The 20,032-nt window shown below is 44.9% G+C and overlaps 1 protein-coding gene across 2 annotated transcripts in view; it reads left to right on the forward strand.

Annotated features, from left to right (window-relative positions):
* FANCC (FA complementation group C) overlaps nucleotides 1-20,032 on the forward strand; it is a 451,540-nt gene that overhangs the window by 395,899 nt on the left and 35,609 nt on the right. For both annotated transcript variants that reach the window (XM_063913751.1, XM_063913750.1), the window contains exon 11: nucleotides 19,008-19,083. In XM_063913751.1, coding sequence (XP_063769821.1) covers nucleotides 19,008-19,083 — 76 coding nt within the window. The remainder of the gene's footprint in view (nucleotides 1-19,007; nucleotides 19,084-20,032) is intronic.

The raw sequence follows: 20,032 nt of genomic DNA on the forward strand, positions 1-20,032 counted from the left end.
AAAAGACTGTTGACGACATGAGACAGCCGGCAAATCAGCTAGTGCCTGTCCAGGCGTCTCAAACACCGTCAGGGGCTCTAAAGCGCCCGTTACCTCAGATGGTCGACACAGACCCAGACACGGACACTGACTCCAGTGTCGACGGTTAGGAGACAAACGTGACTTCCAGTAGGGCCACACGTTACATGATCATGGCAATGAAGGAGGTTTTGAACATTTCTGATACTACAAGTACCACAAAAAAGGGTATTATGTGGGGTGTGAAAAAACTACCCGTAGTTTTTCCTGAATCAGATGAATTAAATGAGGTGTGTGATGAAGCGTGGGTTTCCCCCGATAAAAAACTGATAATTTCTAAAAAATTATTGGTATTATACCCTTTCCCGCCAGAGGTTAGGGCGCGTTGGGAAACACCCCCTAGGGTAGATAAAGCGCTCACACGCTTATCAAAACAAGTGGCCGCCCTCAAGGAACCAGCTGATAGGAAGCTGGAAAATATCCTAAAAAGTATATACACACATACTGGTGTTATACTGCGACCAGCAATCGCCTCAGCCTGGATGTGCAGTGCTGGGGTGGCTTGGTCGGATTCCCTGACTGAAAATATTGATACCCTGGATAGGGACAGTATATTATTGACTATAGAGCATTTAAAGGATGCATTTCTATATATGCGAGATGCACAGAGGGATATTTGCACTCTGGCATCAAGAGTAAGTGCGCTGTCCATTTCTGCCAGAAGAGGGTTATGGACGCGACAGTGGTCAGGTGATGCGGATTCCAAACGGCATATGGAAGTATTGCCGTATAAAGGGGAGGAGTTATTTGGGGTTGGTCTATCGGACCTGGTGGCCACGGCAACGGCTGGGAAATCCACCTTTTTACCCCAAGTCACCTCTCAGCAGAAAAAGACACCGTCTTTTCAGGCTCAGTCCTTTCGTCCCCATAAGGGCAAGCGGGCAAAAGGCTCCTCATTTCTGCCCCGGGGCAGAGGAAGGGGAAAAAGACTGCATCAGGCAGCCTCTTCCCAGGAACAGAAGCCCTCCCCCGCTTCTGCCAAGTCCTCAGCATGACGCTGGGGCCTTACAAGCGGACTCAGGCACGGTGGGGGGCCGTCTCAAGAATTTCAGAGCGCAGTGGGCTCACTCGCAAGTGGACCCCTGGATCCTGCAGGTAGTATCTCAGGGGTACAAATTGGAATTCGAGACGTCTCCCCCTCGCCGGTTCCTGAAGTCTGCTTTACCAACGTCTCCCTCCGACAGGGAGGCAGTATTGGAAGCCATTTACAAGCTGTATTCCCAGCAGGTGATAATCAAGGTACCCCTCCTGCAACAGGGAAAGGGGTATTATTCCACGCTGTTTGTGGTGCCGAAGCCAGACGGCTCGGTGAGACCTATTTTAAATCTGAAATCCTTGAACACTTACATACAAAGGTTCAAATTCAAGATGGAGTCACTCAGAGCAGTGATAGCGAACCTGGAAGAAGGGGATTATATGGTGTCTCTGGACATCAAGGATGCTTACCTCCATGTCCCAATTTGCCCTTCTCACCAAGGGTACCTCAGGTTTGTGGTACAGAACTGTCATTATCAGTTTCAGACGCTGCCGTTTGGATTGTCCACGGCACCCCGGGTCTTTACCAAGGTAATGGCCGAAATGATGATTCTTCTTCGAAGAAAAGGCGTCTTAATTATCCCTTACTTGGACGATCTCCTGATAAGGGCAAGGTCCAGGGAACAGTTAGAGGTCGGAGTAGCACTATCTCAAGTAGTGTTACGACAGCACGGGTGGATTCTAAATATTCCAAAATCGCAGCTGATTCCGACGACACGTCTGCTGTTCCTAGGGATGATTCTGGACACAGTCCAGAAAAAGGTGTTTCTCCCGGAGGAGAAAGCCAGGGAGTTATCCGAGCTACTCAGGAACCTCCTAAAACCAGGTCAAGTGTCAGTGCATCAATGCACAAGGGTCCTGGGAAAAATGGTGGCTTCTTACGAAGCGATTCCATTCGGCAGATTCCACGCAAGAACCTTTCAGTGGGATCTGCTGGACAAATGGTCCGGATCGCATCTTCAGATGCATCAGCGGATAACCCTGTCTCCAAGGACAAGGGTGTCTCTCCTGTGGTGGTTGCAGAGTGCTCATCTTCTAGAGGGCCGCAGATTCGGCATTCAGGACTGGGTCCTGGTGACCACGGATGCCAGCCTGAGAGGCTGGGGAGCAGTCACACAGGGAAGAAATTTCCAGGGCTTGTGGTCAAGCATGGAAACGTCATTTCACATAAATATCCTGGAACTAAGGGCCATTTACAATGCCCTAAGTCAAGCAAGGCCTCTGCTTCAGGGTCAGCCGGTGTTGATCCAGTCGGACAACATCACGGCAGTCGCCCACGTAAACAGACAGGGCGGCACAAGAAGCAGGAGAGCGATGGCAGAAGCTGCAAGGATTCTTCGCTGGGCGGAAAATCATGTGATAGCACTGTCAGCAGTGTTCATTCCCGGAGTGGACAACTGGGAAGCAGATTTTCTCAGCAGACACGATCTCCACCCGGGAGAGTGGGGACTTCATCCAGAAGTCTTCCAATTGATTGTAAACCGTTGGGAAAAACCAAAGGTGGACATGATGGCGTCCCGCCTCAACAAAAAACTAGACAGGTATTGCGCCAGGTCAAGGGACCCTCAGGCAATAGCGGTGGACGCTCTGGTAACACCGTGGGTGTACCAGTCAGTGTATGTGTTCCCTCCTCTGCCTCTCATACCCAAGGTACTGAGGATTATAAGACGGAGAGGAGTAAGAACTATACTCGTGGCTCCGGATTGGCCAAGAAGGACTTGGTACCCGGAACTTCAGGAGATGCTCACGGAGGATCCGTGGCCTCTACCTCTAAGAAGGGACCTGCTTCAGCAAGGACCCCGTCTGTTCCAAGACTTACCGCGGCTGCGTTTGACGGCATGGCGGTTGAACGCCGGATCCTGAAGGAGAAAGGCATTCCAGATGAAGTCATCCCTACCCTGATCAAAGCCAGGAAGGATGTAACTGCACAACATTATCACCGTATTTGGAGGAAATATGTTGCGTGGTGCGAGGCCAGGAAGGCCCCGACAGAGGAATTTCAACTAGGTCGTTTCCTGCATTTCCTGCAAACAGGACTGTCCATGGGCCTAAAATTAGGATCCATTAAGGTTCAAATTTCGGCCTTGTCGATTTTCTTCCAGAAAGAATTGGCTTCAGTTCCTGAAGTCCAGACTTTTGTAAAGGGGGTACTGCATATACAGCCTCCCTTTGTGCCTCCAGTGGCACCCTGGGATCTCAATGTGGTTTTGGGATTCCTAAAATCACATTGGTTCGAACCACTTGCCACAGTGGATTTAAAATATCTCACATGGAAAGTGGTAATGCTGTTAGCCCTGGCTTCAGCCAGGCGTGTCTCAGAATTGGCGGCTTTATCCTATAAAAGCCCTTACCTAATTTTTCATGCGGACAGGGCAGAATTGAGGACTCGTCCTCAATTTCTCCCTAAGGTGGTTTCAGCATTTCACTTGAACCAGCCTATTGTGGTGCCTGCGGCTACTAGGGACTTGGAGGACTCCAAGTTGCTGGACGTAGTCAGGGCCCTGAAAATATATGTTTCCAGGACGGCTGGAGTCAGAAAATCTGACTCGCTGTTAATCCTGTATGCACCCAACAAGCTGGGTGCTCCTGCTTCTAAGCAGACTATTGCTCGTTGGATTTGTAGTACAATTCAGCTTGCACATTCTGTGGCAGGCCTGCCACAGCCAAAATCTGTAAAAGCCCATTCCACAAGGAAAGTGGGCTCATCTTGGGCGGCTGCCCGAGGGGTCTCGGCTTTACAATTTTGCCGAGCAGCTACTTGGTCAGGGGCAAACACGTTTGCTAAATTCTACAAATTTGATACCCTGGCTGAGGAGGACCTGGAGTTCTCTCATTCGGTGCTGCAGAGTCATCCGCACTCTCCCGCCCGTTTGGGAGCTTTGGTATAATCCCCATGGTCCTTACGGAGTTCCCAGCATCCACTAGGACGTCAGAGAAAATAAGAATTTACTTACCGATAATTCTATTTCTCGTAGTCCGTAGTGGATGCTGGGCGCCCATCCCAAGTGCGGATTGTCTGCAATACTTTTACATAGTTATTGTTAACTAAATCGGGTTATTATTGTTGTGAGCCGTCTTTTCAGAGGCTCCTCTGCTATCATGCTGTTAACTGGGTTCAGATTACAGGTTGTACGGTGTGATTGGTGTGGCTGGTATGAGTCTTACCCGGGATTCAATATCCTTCCTTATTGTGTACGCTCGTCCGGGCACAGTATCCTAACTGAGGCTTGGAGGAGGGTCATAGGGGGAGGAGCCAGTGCACACCAGGTAGTCCTAAAGCTTTTACTTTTGTGCCCAGTCTCCTGCGGAGCCGCTATTCCCCATGGTCCTTACGGAGTTCCCAGCATCCACTACGGACTATGAGAAATAGAATTATCGGTAAGTAAATTCTTATTTTTTAAAATAAAAAACATTTTTGTAAATACTTTCCTCATTACATAAACATCAATGGTACAGCATGGGGGTACAGTGACGGTGAAAACACATGGCCATTAGGGGATTAAAATGACTTTGGGCACACAGAAACACATGGTACAGCATGGGGGTACAGTGTTGGTGAAAACACATGGCCATTTGGGGGATAAAATGAGTTTGGGCACACAGAAACACAAGGTGCAGCATTGGGGTACAGTGGTGGTGAAAACACATGGCTTTAGTGGGTAAAAATCACTTTGGTGCCACAGAAACGCAGGGTGCAGCTTTGGGGTACAGTGGCGGTGAAAGTACATGGCTTTAGGGGGTAAAAATCACTTTGGGCACACAGAAACACGTGGTGCAGCATGGGGGTACAGTGGCGGTGAAAACACATGGCCATTTGTGGGTTAAAATGACTTTGGGCACACTGAAACACATAGTGCAGCATGGGGGTACAGTGGCGGTGAAAACCTTTAGGGGATTAAAATGACTTTGGGCACACAGAAATAAATAAAATGTGTACAATAATTTATAATACATTGGTGGTCAGTGTGATTACATTGGTGGTCAGTGTGATTACATTGGTGGTCAGTGTGATTACATTGGTGGACAGTGTGCTAGGTGGACAGTGATTGGTGGTCAGTGTGGAAATACATACTTGGGCCAATAAAATATCCGATATGATTGGATTTATCTGGTGAGCTCTCCTGCTGCGTCGCTGCTGCTGCCGCTGATGGGGGTGTCCTCGAGAATGCCAGTCAAACTTCCTACGATATATTGCAGGCAATATATATCGCAGGCACAAAAAAACACACCTTTTTCCATACAATTCCAGGCGATTATGATATATCACGAGTGCAGCACTAGCGATCTAGGGGATCCGACACGACAATCACGGGAACGTGCATCGGATCGGAAACACCTCCAAAATGCCTAATTCCATCCAATATATCGGCCCGAATGCCTGGAATTGGATGAAATCGGGCATTATCGTTCTAGTGTATTAGGCCCTTTACACAAACATTAATAAGTAAACACTTGTGTAAAATAAACAACCCCAGTACTTTCTTTTTTATATGACCTGAATAACAGCATTATTTTAGGTGAAATATGCAAACAATTGTAATTCATTTACTTCAAAAATAAGGAAAAGTTTGCATGTAACTGTGTATGTGATGAAATAGGCATATTTGTGCATAACTGATTACTCTGCTCGTCTGATTATTTTGTGGTTAGCAAAATATTAGTTCAATATTTAAAGTTTGCAGATCAGTTGTACAGTTGATTGAAGATTTAAAAGTCACTATGCTACAATGTAATAAGAGTATCATTAGTTTGAGGTCTGCACATAAAGGGCCTAATTTTTAGGTGTGAGTAAAGCAAAAAAGAACAAGTAACTGCAGCTGGACAAACCACGTTGCAATGAAAGGAGTGCAAGCACTTTTATTATTTAGTTGTGCATGCAGGGGAAATACTGGCTGTTTTTGTTTATAACCAACAAATAACATTCAGCTTTAATTTTACACTGCAGTTTAGATTTGAGTTTGGACGCCCCCCTCTCAAATCTGAATCTCTGCACATTTTATATCTGCCCCACCTGCAGTGCAACATGGTTTTGCCAAGCTGCACAGAAATACCCCTTTTACACCGCCAGCTAGTAACACGGGTTATTGCTCATGAACGTGCATAACCCGTGTTGCTGGCTGGTGTAAAAGGGTTGAGTTGGAATAGTCCGGGTCGAGTGACCCGGTATTCCAACTCGGAAAGTTTGCGGGGTTGAACACGTGTTCAGCCCGGCAAACTGTGCAGTATAAACGGTAGCCGGGTCGATGCGACCCGGCTTCCCGTTTACACTTTATGTGCGGGCGGCGCTTGGAGATCATGTGATCTCCAAGCTCCGCCCCCGTTGCGTCACCGGCAACGTCACCAACCTGGCAATATGCCGGGTTGGTGACTCCGGTCTGAATGGGGGCTGACGCGGGTTGCAGCCGGGTAGCTCCCTTGTCGGGGTTCCCTGCTGCAACCCGCTACACTTGGTTTAAAAGCGGTATTACTTGTTTGCTCCCAAAGTGATCATTTCCTCATACCAAATAAGAGATAATTACAAACAATTGGACCCTGCCTTAACTAATTCTTATCTGGATAGTTAATACTATCTGGCAATCAAAATTAATACCCAACCCTATAATACAATAGTTATGTATTAAAGATGCTGGTCTGTTCCTGAACTATTTACACATTTGCTTTTTAGTTGTCCAAATAAATCTATAAGGAACATTTCCTTTCCCCATAGCAGCTGCATGGACTGCTTATGTCATTAGTTATGCTTGTGCATCCAACTGCCAGATAACGCCTGCAATGGATTGCAACGTACATAAGTGAAATAGCCAATATCATTGAAGTGCTGCGTCACCAGTAATTCTAGGCTGTTCTAGTTATGGTAGCTGTGAATGACCTCTGCTGCAGGTGATAGCTGCTTTACAGTGTTTGAAAGATAAAAAAGCAAGACTATCTCATTTAGATAAACATGTGCTGATCTGCAGTCACCGTGGACGCGTTTACTTCTTCCTACGGCATTAAGTAGTCTGCTGTATATTTTACCCTCAGGTGCAATATTTGACAGGATACCTAAAATATGTTTTATGTCAGCTTGAAAAGTTTGACTGCTATAGCTGCAGGCACCACGGTACTGAGACTGACGTTGCAGATGTCTGCGTGTAGATTATTTGTTTCTGAATCGGTTTGCGTGGCAGAAGTATTACACATCCTCAGGTCATAGATTTCACTTCTAACTAAAAAATAAATATATACAGTATTTTAATGGGAGGATTAATGTCAATGGAAAGTATGTTTTACAATCTATGTGTTTTGCATAATTTTTAAAATCATTACAAAATGGTCAGCGAGGAAGATGATGCGGAGGCATTTTTGAGAATTTAGTACTTCTGTGTGCAACAGTAGAGCCGTGGGACCCCCACAACATCCTTATTCCAGTTACCCCAATGTAGTGCAGATTCTTTTATGGTGACCCCAGAATATGACAGATCCCATGCAAATGTGGAAAGAGGAAAATGGTGGGGAAAGACTGGGTAATGTAGTGTGCTCCCTGTTAGGTGCGTGCATTTCCCTCTTCCAAGGCAGAACAGCATGAATATGGACATACCTCCCAATAGAGAGAACAAATTCCCTCACATCTATGGGTGTATGAGATCAGTGTGAAAAATCACAGATACGGCAACTTTGGATGCGTCTCTCTGTAAGGCCCTTAGCACTACAGACTGATGTCCAGCTTGTATGGCACATGGACTGCCTTTATCCAGTAGTGCTGAAAATCTCTAGACAACAATGGGGCAATTATACAAATGAGCATGGATTAATTATAACATTATTTAACACTGTCCACCAATGATATCACACATGCGCCGGCTATATTGGATAGAGCTAAAACTACTCTGGACACAACAAACATCTCAGTCATGTTTTAGAAAAGCAGTTTTTTTCTGTTTGTTATGAGTTATGATACATGTATTATGTTTTATACCTGTACAAACACACAGCAGTTATCTGAGTGAAGCCAAAGACAGCTAGTTACAAAAATATCCCCTTAAGAAGAGTTGTATAGGTAATTGAAGAAGGAATCAGAGTTATTTATACAGAAAAATAATGTACCAGACAACTTGAGTTAGGAAAATGTACAAGGACTTTAAAATCATAGACAGAATTCATCTTTGGTATACTGACATACTTGGCTTTAATAATCTTTAACTTTTTTGTGTTGCAGATTCACTTTTGCTGTTTTACTGCTAAGGACTAACTAGTGAAACTCGTCCTAAGCATTGCAGGATTTTAAGGGATGGAGGCGGAACTTAGCCTAAAAATTCCCCCTTATAGCTGTCACCTGTACCCCAAAGTGGTTATTGTGATCAATATACAATATAAACCTGCACTGCAAAAGGATAGTAGAGCCAACGGATAAAAGTGGTTCACTTAACGTGTTTGATTTCCTTGATTCTGGCACTTGCACACTCGTGGGGCACACTATTGTGTAGTGATCGCCAGACAATAGTAGCCTTTACTACAGAAAGTGTTAAGAAGTCTAGAGATTGGGAATCTTCTTGTGTCCGGGTTTTTTTTTTTTTTTACCAAAAATGCGTCTTAGTCACAACACAATGTGTTGTATACAGACTCAGTCACACACAATATACAAGTGTCATATATCAATTAATCAGCATTCTCCTTATGCATCCTACTGTAGTTGCGACTGAGATTAATTTATGTAAAAAGAAAATAGACATCCAACGTTAATAGACTGCTACAGGACCTGGCAGCTCACTTCCGCCATGCATCTCCCGCTGTGTGGCATATTGAGGCTAGATGTATGAGGACGCGTCTGTATAACATGAGGTATATAAGGACAAAAAATACTCCTTTAGTGAGACAGAAAATAATTTTCTTGAATGGTGAATGAGAGGAGGGTAGAGAAGAGGGGCAAGTGGCCGAGAGAGTGTTGGGAGGAACCGCTGGGGAGTAGGTTATAAGGAAATAGAACAAGTAAGAGGTGGGGAACAGTTGAGTTTCAAAAGGCTAAAATCTCCAATAGGCCAATGATCAAGAAAGGGGTATCCAAAGGTTATAGAATGAGATCAAAGGTATGTGTTCCATATTCTGGAAATGACAGCATGTAAAGTAAAGGCGAGGGATTGTTTCCAGATGACAGCTGAAACAATGAGGTGAATTTACTAAGATGGGAGTTCTATTTAAGATGAAATGTTGTCCATAGCAACCAATCAGATTCCAGGTATTAACTTCTACAAGGTGCTAGATAAATGAGAAGTTGAATCTAATTGGTTGCTATGGCAACATCCCATCTTAAATAGAACTCCCATCTTAGTAAATTTTCCCCATTGTGTCTAATTATTGTATGTTGATGATGGGATGTGGAAGGAATGTATATAGAGAGAAAAGAAAATATTTACAAATAAATGGGATATCTACCAGACCGCTAACCTCCCACCAGAGTGGTATGACTTTGGGACAGCTTCACCATATATTAGGAAATTAGCCCTCCAAGTGACACATGATGACAATATTTAAACACTGCTGCTCCTTACGTTTCTTTTCAATTACATAAGAATAGTAAACTGTGACATAAATTCTCAAAATCACAAATACAAACCCCTTTCTTACTATTAACTAATCATGGATGCGTCCGAACACACTAGTCCCGCGTAGAACACTGCGGGACTAGTGTGTGTATTAGAATTATAAACCTTAGAACAAACTGAAGAAGGGCTGCAAACACTTAAAACTATCATATAGGGAAAGCAAGCAACAGATCATACTTGTTAAGTTTACTCTCACTTTTATGTTTTTAACCGTAATCAAGAATAGTAGTAATTCATGCAAGTACGTTTTTTAAACTTATCCTATCACTCAGATTACCTCTTAAATCAATGCATGGAACCAGGAAGGGAGAAGCTACACCAGCACTAGATATCTTCAGCATGTCTGATGCAGAACACGTGGCTGTAACAGAATCTTAGTGAATATGATGTCAGGAGGGGTAGATACCACTGTGATGATGATGATGATGATGATGATGATGATAAAAGTGTACTGTAGATGCAGTATACTGTATCTACATTTTATACCCCTTTTCCACTGCCGCTATAACCTGGGTTATTGCAGTGATAACCCAGGTCGCGGATAGTGGAAAAGGTTTAATCCAGGTCCAGTGACCCGGGAATCAAACCCAGCTAGCTTTCAGGGTTGCTCCCGGATAGGACTGTATAAATGTGTAAATTGGGTCATCCGACCCGGCTTTTGTTTACAGCATAGGAAGATCCACAGTGGTAACGCTGCTTCCTGCAGCGATGACACTATCTGGTGGTGGGGCCAGTGATGTCAGGGGGTGGAGACGGAGTCTCTTACTGCAGCTGAGACTCCTGCCTGGAGTAATTCTGGTGAAAAGGGGCCAGTACCAGGTCTGACAGGGTTTACAACTGTGTTCCAAATCGCAGGTCAGACCAGGGATTTAGGTGGAAAAAAAGAGATATTAGTAATGTCTTTGACACTATTCCATATTGACCCTGATAAATTAATTAGAAAGCTTGTGATAGGATTTAGAAGTAGTTTTCTGGATAAAATGTTGAAAGATGTTACAAGTGGAACACAAAAAAAGCCATTCGGGAAATGGTGAAATTAATAAAATGGCCTTTATGAAGTGGCATGTATGCTGGCTATACAAATGTGTATTGCATGGGTACGCCCTGATAAAGACATCACTTTCCAACTGATCAGTTCCACATACTATTTCTGTTGGCATGGACAGCGTACAACGTCTCACTGTCTACCCCATCTGTGTCACCCCTGCCCCTCCCCTTTAGAATGTAAGCTTTCACGAGCAGGGCCCTCTCTCCTTATGTGGTTTTTCATCCCTGACTTAACCTATCTTCGTTTCAATACTCCCTTCGACAGCACTAAATACCTCCATTTTCTGCCACCCTGATACTTATTTCAGTGTCTTCTGCTGACGCAACTATGTCTATATACCCTGTACTTGTCCTATATTGTCTTGAATTGTAAGTTACTGTTTTTTTGTTTTGCAAATTTGTTTATGTACTCTGTTATTGGGCGCAGCGGATCCCATATGGCGCCTTATAAATAAAGGATAATAATAATACAGTAGATGTCTTTTGATTTCTGTCCTGCTTTTATGCCATGGCATTATGGTAGAACAAATACTTATCTAAAAGAATTTAACAATACACATATGGATGGATGTTTTTGTGATAATGTACACTTACATTTCTGCAGCAGGTTACATTGGTTTCCACAGGGAAAACATCAGGGTGTAGAGTGGATCTTGATCCAGAGGCACCAGCAGGCTAAAGCTTTAGCTGTCCCAGGATACACTGGGGCCTACTCTATAACCCCGCCTCCAGGCACTGAGAGCTCAGTTTCTAGTTGGTGCCTGAAGCAGCAGGTCACCTAACAGGAGGGCTGCACTGGGCAGCACTGAAAAGCCTTTCTACAGAAGATCTCCTATCTCTGGCTGGGCTGTCAGTGCTGTATGTCAATGTGACATTCAGTGCTGCAGCTCCATCACCTCCCAAGCGGCGTCGCATACTCCCGCGGCCTGGTTCCGGGTACTTGCAGCGGAGAAGTCACGGCCTAGGCACGGAGTCGCAGACCGCTCTCCTGGTTCACGTGGCTGCTACGAGAAGGATGTAAGAGGGTCCTCCAGACAGGATCCGCCATTAAATTGCGTTCCGAGTGGGACCTAGGGAGATGGGTCGCTGTGCTGGCGTGGACACTGTCACTGGGCAGGGACCCCACTAGACCACCAGGGTAATGGAGCACAGCTCGGGTGTACTAACGTCCCATTTAATAAGGCTCGCTAGTACCTGGGGTGGAAGTCCAGCATAGGGGAGCCGGCGCTTGATCTGTAGCCTCTCCCTGGCTCAGGGCACCATCTCCTCGCAGATTTCCCACCCTAAAGCTGCCTCACACTCTCCCTCACTCCCTGACTGAGACACTGAGCGCCATCTTCTGAGCATAGCTGCTGCTGGTCTCCGGGATTGCAGTGCAAGGTCTCCCTTGTAAAGCCACCTGTACACAGCGCTGAGACTCTACAAACACTTAAGTATCCTACATGTGTTTATACAGACAGCGTTAGTTGAGAAAGGGTGTACCTTTTACGGAATATATTGTACAAGTATTCTGATATATCCTCCGGTCACTGACCGCACTGTGAGATAGATAGGTAGATAGATAGATACTAGTCCAGTGCAGCTTTATTGTAATAATAATTTCTGCATTGCCTCTGACTGTGTGCCTGTATCTGCTGCGTGGTTTCACTCTCAGTGTTTCCCACATATAACTGTCACTATATTCTGTTCCCTAGGCTAGGTACGTTTGGGTCTTATAATATAGTATTACACAGTATTTATCAAATACGTATATTCTGCTGTGATACAGTCACATAATGCCAGGTTCTATTGGCAGGTATTGTTTTTTTGTCTGGCTTCATCGTACTATGGGGGTAATTCAGACCTGATCGTAGCAGCAAATTTGTTAGCAGTTGGGCAAAACCATGTGCACTGCAGGGAGGGGCAGATATAACATGTTCAGAGAGAGTTAGATTTGGGTGGGGTGTGTTCAAACTGAAATCTAAATTGCAGTGTAAAAATAAAGCAGCCAGTATTTACCCTGCACAGAAACAATATAACCCACCCAAATCTAACTCGCTCTGCAAAGGTTATATCTGCCACACATCAGTGCACATGGGGGGTAATTCCAAGTTGATCGCAGCAGGAATTTTGTTAGCAGTTGGTCAAAACCATGTGCACTGCAGGGGAGGCAGATTTAACATGTGCAGAAAGAGTTAGATTTGGGTGGGTTATTTTGTTTCTGTGCAGGGTAAATACTGGCTGCTTTATTTTTACACTGCAAATTAGATTGCAGATTGAACACACCCCACCCAAATCTAACTCTCTGCACATGTTAAATCTGCCTCCCCTGCAGTGCACATGGTTTTGCCCAACTGCTAACAAAATTCCTGCTGCGATCAACTTGGAATTACCCCCATGGTTTTGCCCAACTGCTAACAAAGTTGCTGCTATGATCAGGTCTGAATTACCCCCTATAGTAGCCCAGTTGTTGCATTTATCTTAGAATATCTAACAGAAAGGGCAGTAAATCCGTGGAAGCTCCTGCATCATGCAGAGCATGCTCCAAGTATTTACCAGAAGGGGAAGTGTTGTATAGGATACGATCATTAGGTCGACAGTCAATAGGTCGACCACTACTGGTCGACATGCATTAGGTCGACATGCGGTTTTTACATTTTTTTCTTAATTTTTTTTTTTTACTTTTTCATACTTTACGATCCACGTGGACGACGATTGGTAATAATAACCTTGCCCGAAGCATGGCAAGCGAAGCGAGGCACCTTGCCCAAAGCATGGCGAGCGGACACGGTGCACTAATTGGGGTTCCCCATCACTTTACGAAGAAAACAACACCAAAAAGTAAAAACATCATGTCGACCTTTTTGCATGTCGACCTTGTTCATGTCGACCTAATGACCATGTCGACCGATAGTGGTCGACCTAATGACTGTCGACCTAAGTGTGGTCGATCTAATGACCCATACCCGTGTTGTATGATGGTCTGTGTATTACTTGTGCACCTCCCAGTCAATCTGCAACTCCTGCATCTACTCAGGAGCCACCCTGGGCTGTGTTCACCACTCTGCTGGGTACTTTGGTGGAACGCCTAGCACCCCTATGGGACCACCGATGCCACTACCACCACAAATTGTCCCTATGGTCAATCCGCCTTAGGCGGAAAATTTGTCTAACCAACTGCAGCAACTGAATCAGTCTCTGGTTAGACAGAAATCTACTCCAGGTCAGTCCTAGTGCCTGGGTCTTCTAAGCGGGCTGCTTCCTCGTCACAATCCTCAAACCTCTCTGATGTTTCATCTGAAGAGGAGGGGGAGCATACGGTCCTGTCAGACACTGAATCCTGTGTTACTGATAAGGATTCTCCCTTGCAAAATTATGTCCCTTCCTTAGTGGTTGCCCTTAAGCATATCCTACAAATCACTGATGGTGAGGATTCCACTACTGTAGCAAAGAAAACTGATAAGTTTAAACAACAGAAGGTGGTAAAAACTGTATTACCCCATTCTGATCATTTAGTGGACATCAGATGGGAACCCTGGTCTAATCCAGGGAAGAAATTTCCTCTGCCTAAACGGGCCTTGGCTCGCTATCCTCTCCCTGCAGAGTATTGTAACAAATGGGAGACTCTACCCCCGGTGTATTCTCATATCACCCGCGACGTGGTGTTGTCCACTCTGCCTGTCACCACTGTCACTTCACTGATCTACTCCCTTACAGGAGCTATTAATAGACCCACTATAGCTGCCTTTTGGGCTGCAAAAGGTATTGAGGCATGGGTTCAGGCATTAGAGAAAGAGCTGTCCGAGGATATTTCTGATAATGCCAGAGAATACCAGTCTCACAATACCACCGCCACCTATTACATTCAGGAGGCATCCTCTGAGGTGGGAGTATTGGCAGCCAAGGCATTGGACACGTCTGTCCTGGCTCATCGCATACTGTGGTTGAGGTAATGAAAAGTGGACCTGGACTTCAAAAAGACCTTGGAGGTACTCCCCTTTACTGGGGACATTTTGTTAGGAGAAGACCTAAATAAAGTGGTGTCTGAATTAGCAGCTGCTTTTCTCCCAACTACTAATCCTTCTGCACAGAAGGCAAAAGGTACCACTATTCGTTCCTTTCGGCCTCAAGGGAAAGCAAAGGGTCAGTCATACCCGAGACAATCTCGTGCTCCCAAAACCACCAAGCACAAGGTGAAACAATCCTGGGCAGCCCATCAGCCTGCTTCAAAACATGACAAGCCTGCTGCATGACGGCGGCGGGCCTCTGGGTGGGAGGCCGACTTCTACAGTTCTCCCAGGTCTGGTTAAAGACCACTTCAGACGCATGGGTATTGGAAGTTGTCTCTCACGGGTGCGCTGTCTCCTTCAAGAGACGTCCCCCTTGCCAGTTCTGCACTACGGCTCTCTCTTCGGATCCGTTAAAGGTGCAAGCTCTACAAATGGTTGTGAGTTCAGGAGTGGTTATGCTGGTACCTCAGTCCCAGAGAGGCAGAGGTTACTACTCGACACTGTTTCTGGTCCCGAAACCCAAGGGGTCCTTCTGGCCTATTCTCAACCTCAAATCTCTGAACAAGTTTGTGAGAGTGTACAGGTTTCATATGGAAACGCTGCACTCAATTGTGCTGGCTATGGAACCCGGAGACTATATGGTATCCCTGGATATACAGGATGCATATCTGCATATTCCTATTGCCATGTCGCATCAGCAGTTCCTTCAGTTTGCCATTTGCAACCTTCACTACCAATTCCAGGCTCTGCCATTTGAACTGGCTACGGCTCCCCGGATCTTCACCAAGATCATGGCCATGATGACGGCCCATCTCCGTCGCCAGGGAGTTAGAATCCTGCCGTACCTAGACAACCTGCTGATTCTGGCAAATTCCCTCAAAGTCTTCCTCAGTCATCTGCAACTGACGGTGACCCTCCTGCAATCCCATAGGTGGCTAATCAATTCGAAGAAGTCCTCGCTGGTCCCAGCTCAGAGCATGGTGCACCTGGGGGCACTCTTGGACGCACACAGTTAGAGACTGTTTCTGTTTCCAGACAAAGTACTGAAGCTTCAGGACTTGATAAGATGGTTCCTTCGTCGCCCCAGAGTGTTGATGCAAGTACTTGGCCTGATGGTTTCGGCCTTCGACATGGTAGAGTACACGCAATTTCATTCCCGCCCACTACAACGGTTAATCCTTTCCGAGTGGGACGGCCTAACTCATCGGATCAGATCTCAAATGATCTCTTTGACTCCGGAGGTTTGTCTGTCGCTGACCTGGTTGCTCCAGCAATTGAGCAGGGGCCGTCCCTTCTGGGTCCCCGACTGGTTCCTGCTGAAACTGGATGCCTGTCTGAGGGGATGAGGAGCGGTGTTGGAGTAACACTCTTTTAGGGTCGTTGGACCAAGGAGGAATCACTCCTCCCGATATTCTGGAGCTGAGGGCAGTGTTCAATGCATCTGTTGCCCTGCCTCTGGTACAGAACTGGCCTGTTCAAGTACGGTCAGACAACGCCACCACGGTGGCATACATAAACCATCAAGGCGGCACTCGAAGCCGCATAGCAATGATTGAAGTGTCAAAAATCCTTTGTTGGGTGGAACGTCATCTGCCAGCCATATCGGCAGTGTTCATTCAGGGCGTCCTAAACTGGAAAGCGGACATCCTCAGTAGCCAGGACGTGCACGCCGGAGAGTGGAGTCTTCATCCAGAAGTCTTTCAACTCATAGTGGACAGGTGGGGCCTACCAGACGTAGCCCTCATGGCGTCTTGACACAATTACAAGGTTCCGGTCTTCGGATCTCGGTCCAGGGATCCTCAGGCAGTGTTCGTGGACGCACTGACAGTTCCATGGAATTTTCAGCTGCCCTACGTATTCCCTCTGGTTTCACTCCTGCCCAGGGTCCTACGGAAGTTCAAATAAGAAGGAGGAATGCTACTTCTAGTCGCTCCAGCGTGGCCCAAATGGCATTGGTTCTCAGACCTGCAGGGTCTGTCGACAGGGAGTGCCCTACTTCCTTAGCGACCAGACCTCCTCGTACAGGACCCTTGTCTCTATCCAGACCTGGCCAGACTGGCTTTGACGGTGTGACTCTGGAAGCATCACTCCTGAGGGCCAAAGGATTTTTCGAGGCGGTTATTCAAACTATGTTGAAGGCCCGCAAACCGGCCTCTGCCTGGATTTATTACAGGGTTTGGAATTCTTCACTTGGTGTGCTGATAAGAATGATGCCTATAGATTCAGAACTTCCAGAATGATGGCTTTTCTGCAAAGCGGCCTAGACTTAGGTCTTCGTCTGTCCTCCCTCAAGGTTATATATCTGCTTTGCCGGTATGGTTTCAGAGAAAAATTGCGTCTATACCTGACTTTCATACATTCACTCAGGGTGTCCTACGGATTCAGCCTCTCTATGTTCCTCCTGTGGCTCCTTGGGATCTGTCTGTTGTCCTGCGTGCCCTACAAGAGTCTCCATTTGAACCTCTTGAATCGGTGAACCTGAAATGCTCATGGCTATTGCATCTGCAAGACGGGTGTCGGACTGAGGCGCTTTGTCCAGTCGTCCACCCTTTCTGATATTTCATAGTGATCGGGCGGTTCTACGAACTCGCCCAGGTTATTTTCCTACGGTGGTGTCATCTTTTCACCTTAACCAAGAGATTGTGGTCCCGGCCTTTATCTCTTCAGACTTGTTTCCCAAAGAACGTTCTTTGGATGTGATAAGGGCTCTCCGTATCTATGTGGCGAGGACTGCCTCTATCAGGAGGTCAGATACCCTTTTTGTCCTGTTTGGTATCCACAAACGTGGCTAGCCTGCGAATAAGCAAACCTTGGCCAGATGGATTAGAATGGTGGTTGCACAAGCTTATGCGCAGGCTGGACTCCCAGCTTCTGCTTCTATTAAAGCCCATGCTACTTGGTCTGTTGGACCTTCTTGGGCGGCCCGCTGCGGCGCGTCCACAGAACAATTGTGCAAGGCGGCTACGTGGTTCTCTGTGAACACATTTCTTAGGTTCTATGCCTTTGATACCTTCGCCTCCCAGGATGCTTCTTTTGGACGCCGGATTCTCACATCCACTAAGGCGTGTCCCCGCCCTTGATGAATTGCTTTAGGACATCCCCAATGTTATCCCGGTGGACCCAATGTACCGCGCAGAAAGAGAGTTAACAATGGTAAGTCTACTATAACTATCCTTTTTTCTTCCTTGTTGCTACACCATTTACTAGAAGAACACAGACTTAGATTACTCTTTTATTCATTTTGTTTTAGCTTTCACTTTTAGGCATAGATTTTGATTATTCAAAATTGGCCTGTAGCACTCCAGCTGCTGTGGCCCTGTCACAGTTTCAGCATGCTCTAACAGCAAAATTATGGCAAGACCTGTTGGGATATGTAGTTCCACAGCAGCTACCCCTGGTCTAATACAACCCAGGACAAACTTTACCCTAGAATGTATTAGATGTAGTATGAGATGAAGCGTCGTATTCAACAACATTTGTTTTGAAGGGTTAAATCAAATTTTTTTTGATGTTATTTGTGGGGAGGTTTAGATACATTTTTCTCTGTTTTATGTAGTTGCTGTAGTGGTCGTTCCTTTTTAATTTTTTGTATGTGACCAATGCAGATTTTGCATTTACTGTAAATGAAATGTTGGTAAATGAGCCATTACATTGGATACCAAAAAGAATGCTTACAAGATAAACTGTATTTATCTTTTTATTGCTTCATTTAAATATAGATGTAAATATTATTTGTATGGCACTACATTTGGTTTGGTTTATACTACAGGTTGAGTATCCCATATCCAAATATTCCGAAATACAGAATATTCCGAAATACGGACGTTTTTGAATGAGAGTGAGATAGTGAAACCTTTGTTTTTTGATGACTCAATGTACACAAATTTTGTTTAATACACAAAGTTATTAAAAATATTTTATTAAATGACCTTCAGGCTGTGTGTATAAGGTGTATATGAAACATAAATGAATTGTGTGAATGTAGATACACTTTGTTTAATGCACAAAGTTATAAAAAATATTGGCTAAAATTGCCTTCAGGCTGTGTGTATAAGGTGTATATGTAACATAAATTCATTCTGTGCTTAAATTTAGGTCCCATCACCATGATATCTCATTATGGTATGCAATTATTCCAAAATACGGAAAAATCCCATATCCAAAATACCTCTGGTCCCAAGCATTTTGGATAAGGGATACTCAACCTGTATTATGTGCTACAGCAGATCTATAATAATCTGTAGTAACATGTACCATATGTGTGTTTTCTTCTAATTAGACCAAGCTGCCACTGAGAGCTTATTGTCTGCACAAAAATACTGCTCTTGTATTGGCATTGCTCCGTAAAGTCGAAGGTATGTTTCCCTAACTAACAACACTTTTAGAACAGTTGGCTAAATGTAAATATCGTCTTATTTTGTATCTTTTCGATCTACCCACAATGTATAAGATATCCTGTGTTCATAACTTATTTGCAGCATACATAAATTAAACTCATTTTTGCTTTCCCCCAAAGAAACAATTTCTCATCTCGTCTATCATGTGCTGCATTGTCATGATAACAAGCTTTGCATGTAATGCTCTGATTCTCAAGGATATCGAATGCTTTTGCATCCGTCTACAGCTGAATGTGCTCACATCTAATTTCAACATGTTATAGGATCTGAGATCAGGCAAGAAAATAAATCTCTCTCCCCCTAACATTCCTCGTCCCATAGTCTAATTGGCAAACTTTAACATATCTGGGAATTTCCAAACTATTTCATACTTTTGTTTTTCACTAGTCAATAGATAGTTAGGCGGAAAACCAAATCCATGTGATTGCTTTATGATGAATACTTACAGATATACTGGTAAAATTCAGAGCTTAGGGTTGTGTGGCTATTGCATGATGTGTAACTTGTGTTTTAGTTTGTCTAATCCATTGGTTTCATCAGATACTGTCTTATGCTGTCCACACAGTAGACACGTGTGGATGGCAGAAGTTGGAAAAGACCTTCCAATTCGCCACTTGGGCTTGCAGTCAGACCACTTATTAAATTGACCGGCGAATGGCTGTACATAAAGGCTGATACAGGTTGAGTATCCCATATCCAAATATTCCGAAATACGGAATATTCCGAAATACAGAATATTCCGAAATACGGAATTTTTTGAGTGAGACTGAGATAGTGAAACCATTGTTTTCTGATGGCTCAATGTACACAAACTTTGTTTAATACACAAATTTATAAAAAATATTGTATTAAATGACCTTCAGGCTGTGTGTATAAGCTGTATATGAAACATAAATGAATTGTGTGA

Source organism: Pseudophryne corroboree, chromosome 1, assembly GCF_028390025.1.
Source record: "Pseudophryne corroboree isolate aPseCor3 chromosome 1, aPseCor3.hap2, whole genome shotgun sequence".
NCBI classification, from domain to species: Eukaryota; Metazoa; Chordata; class Amphibia; order Anura; family Myobatrachidae; genus Pseudophryne; species Pseudophryne corroboree.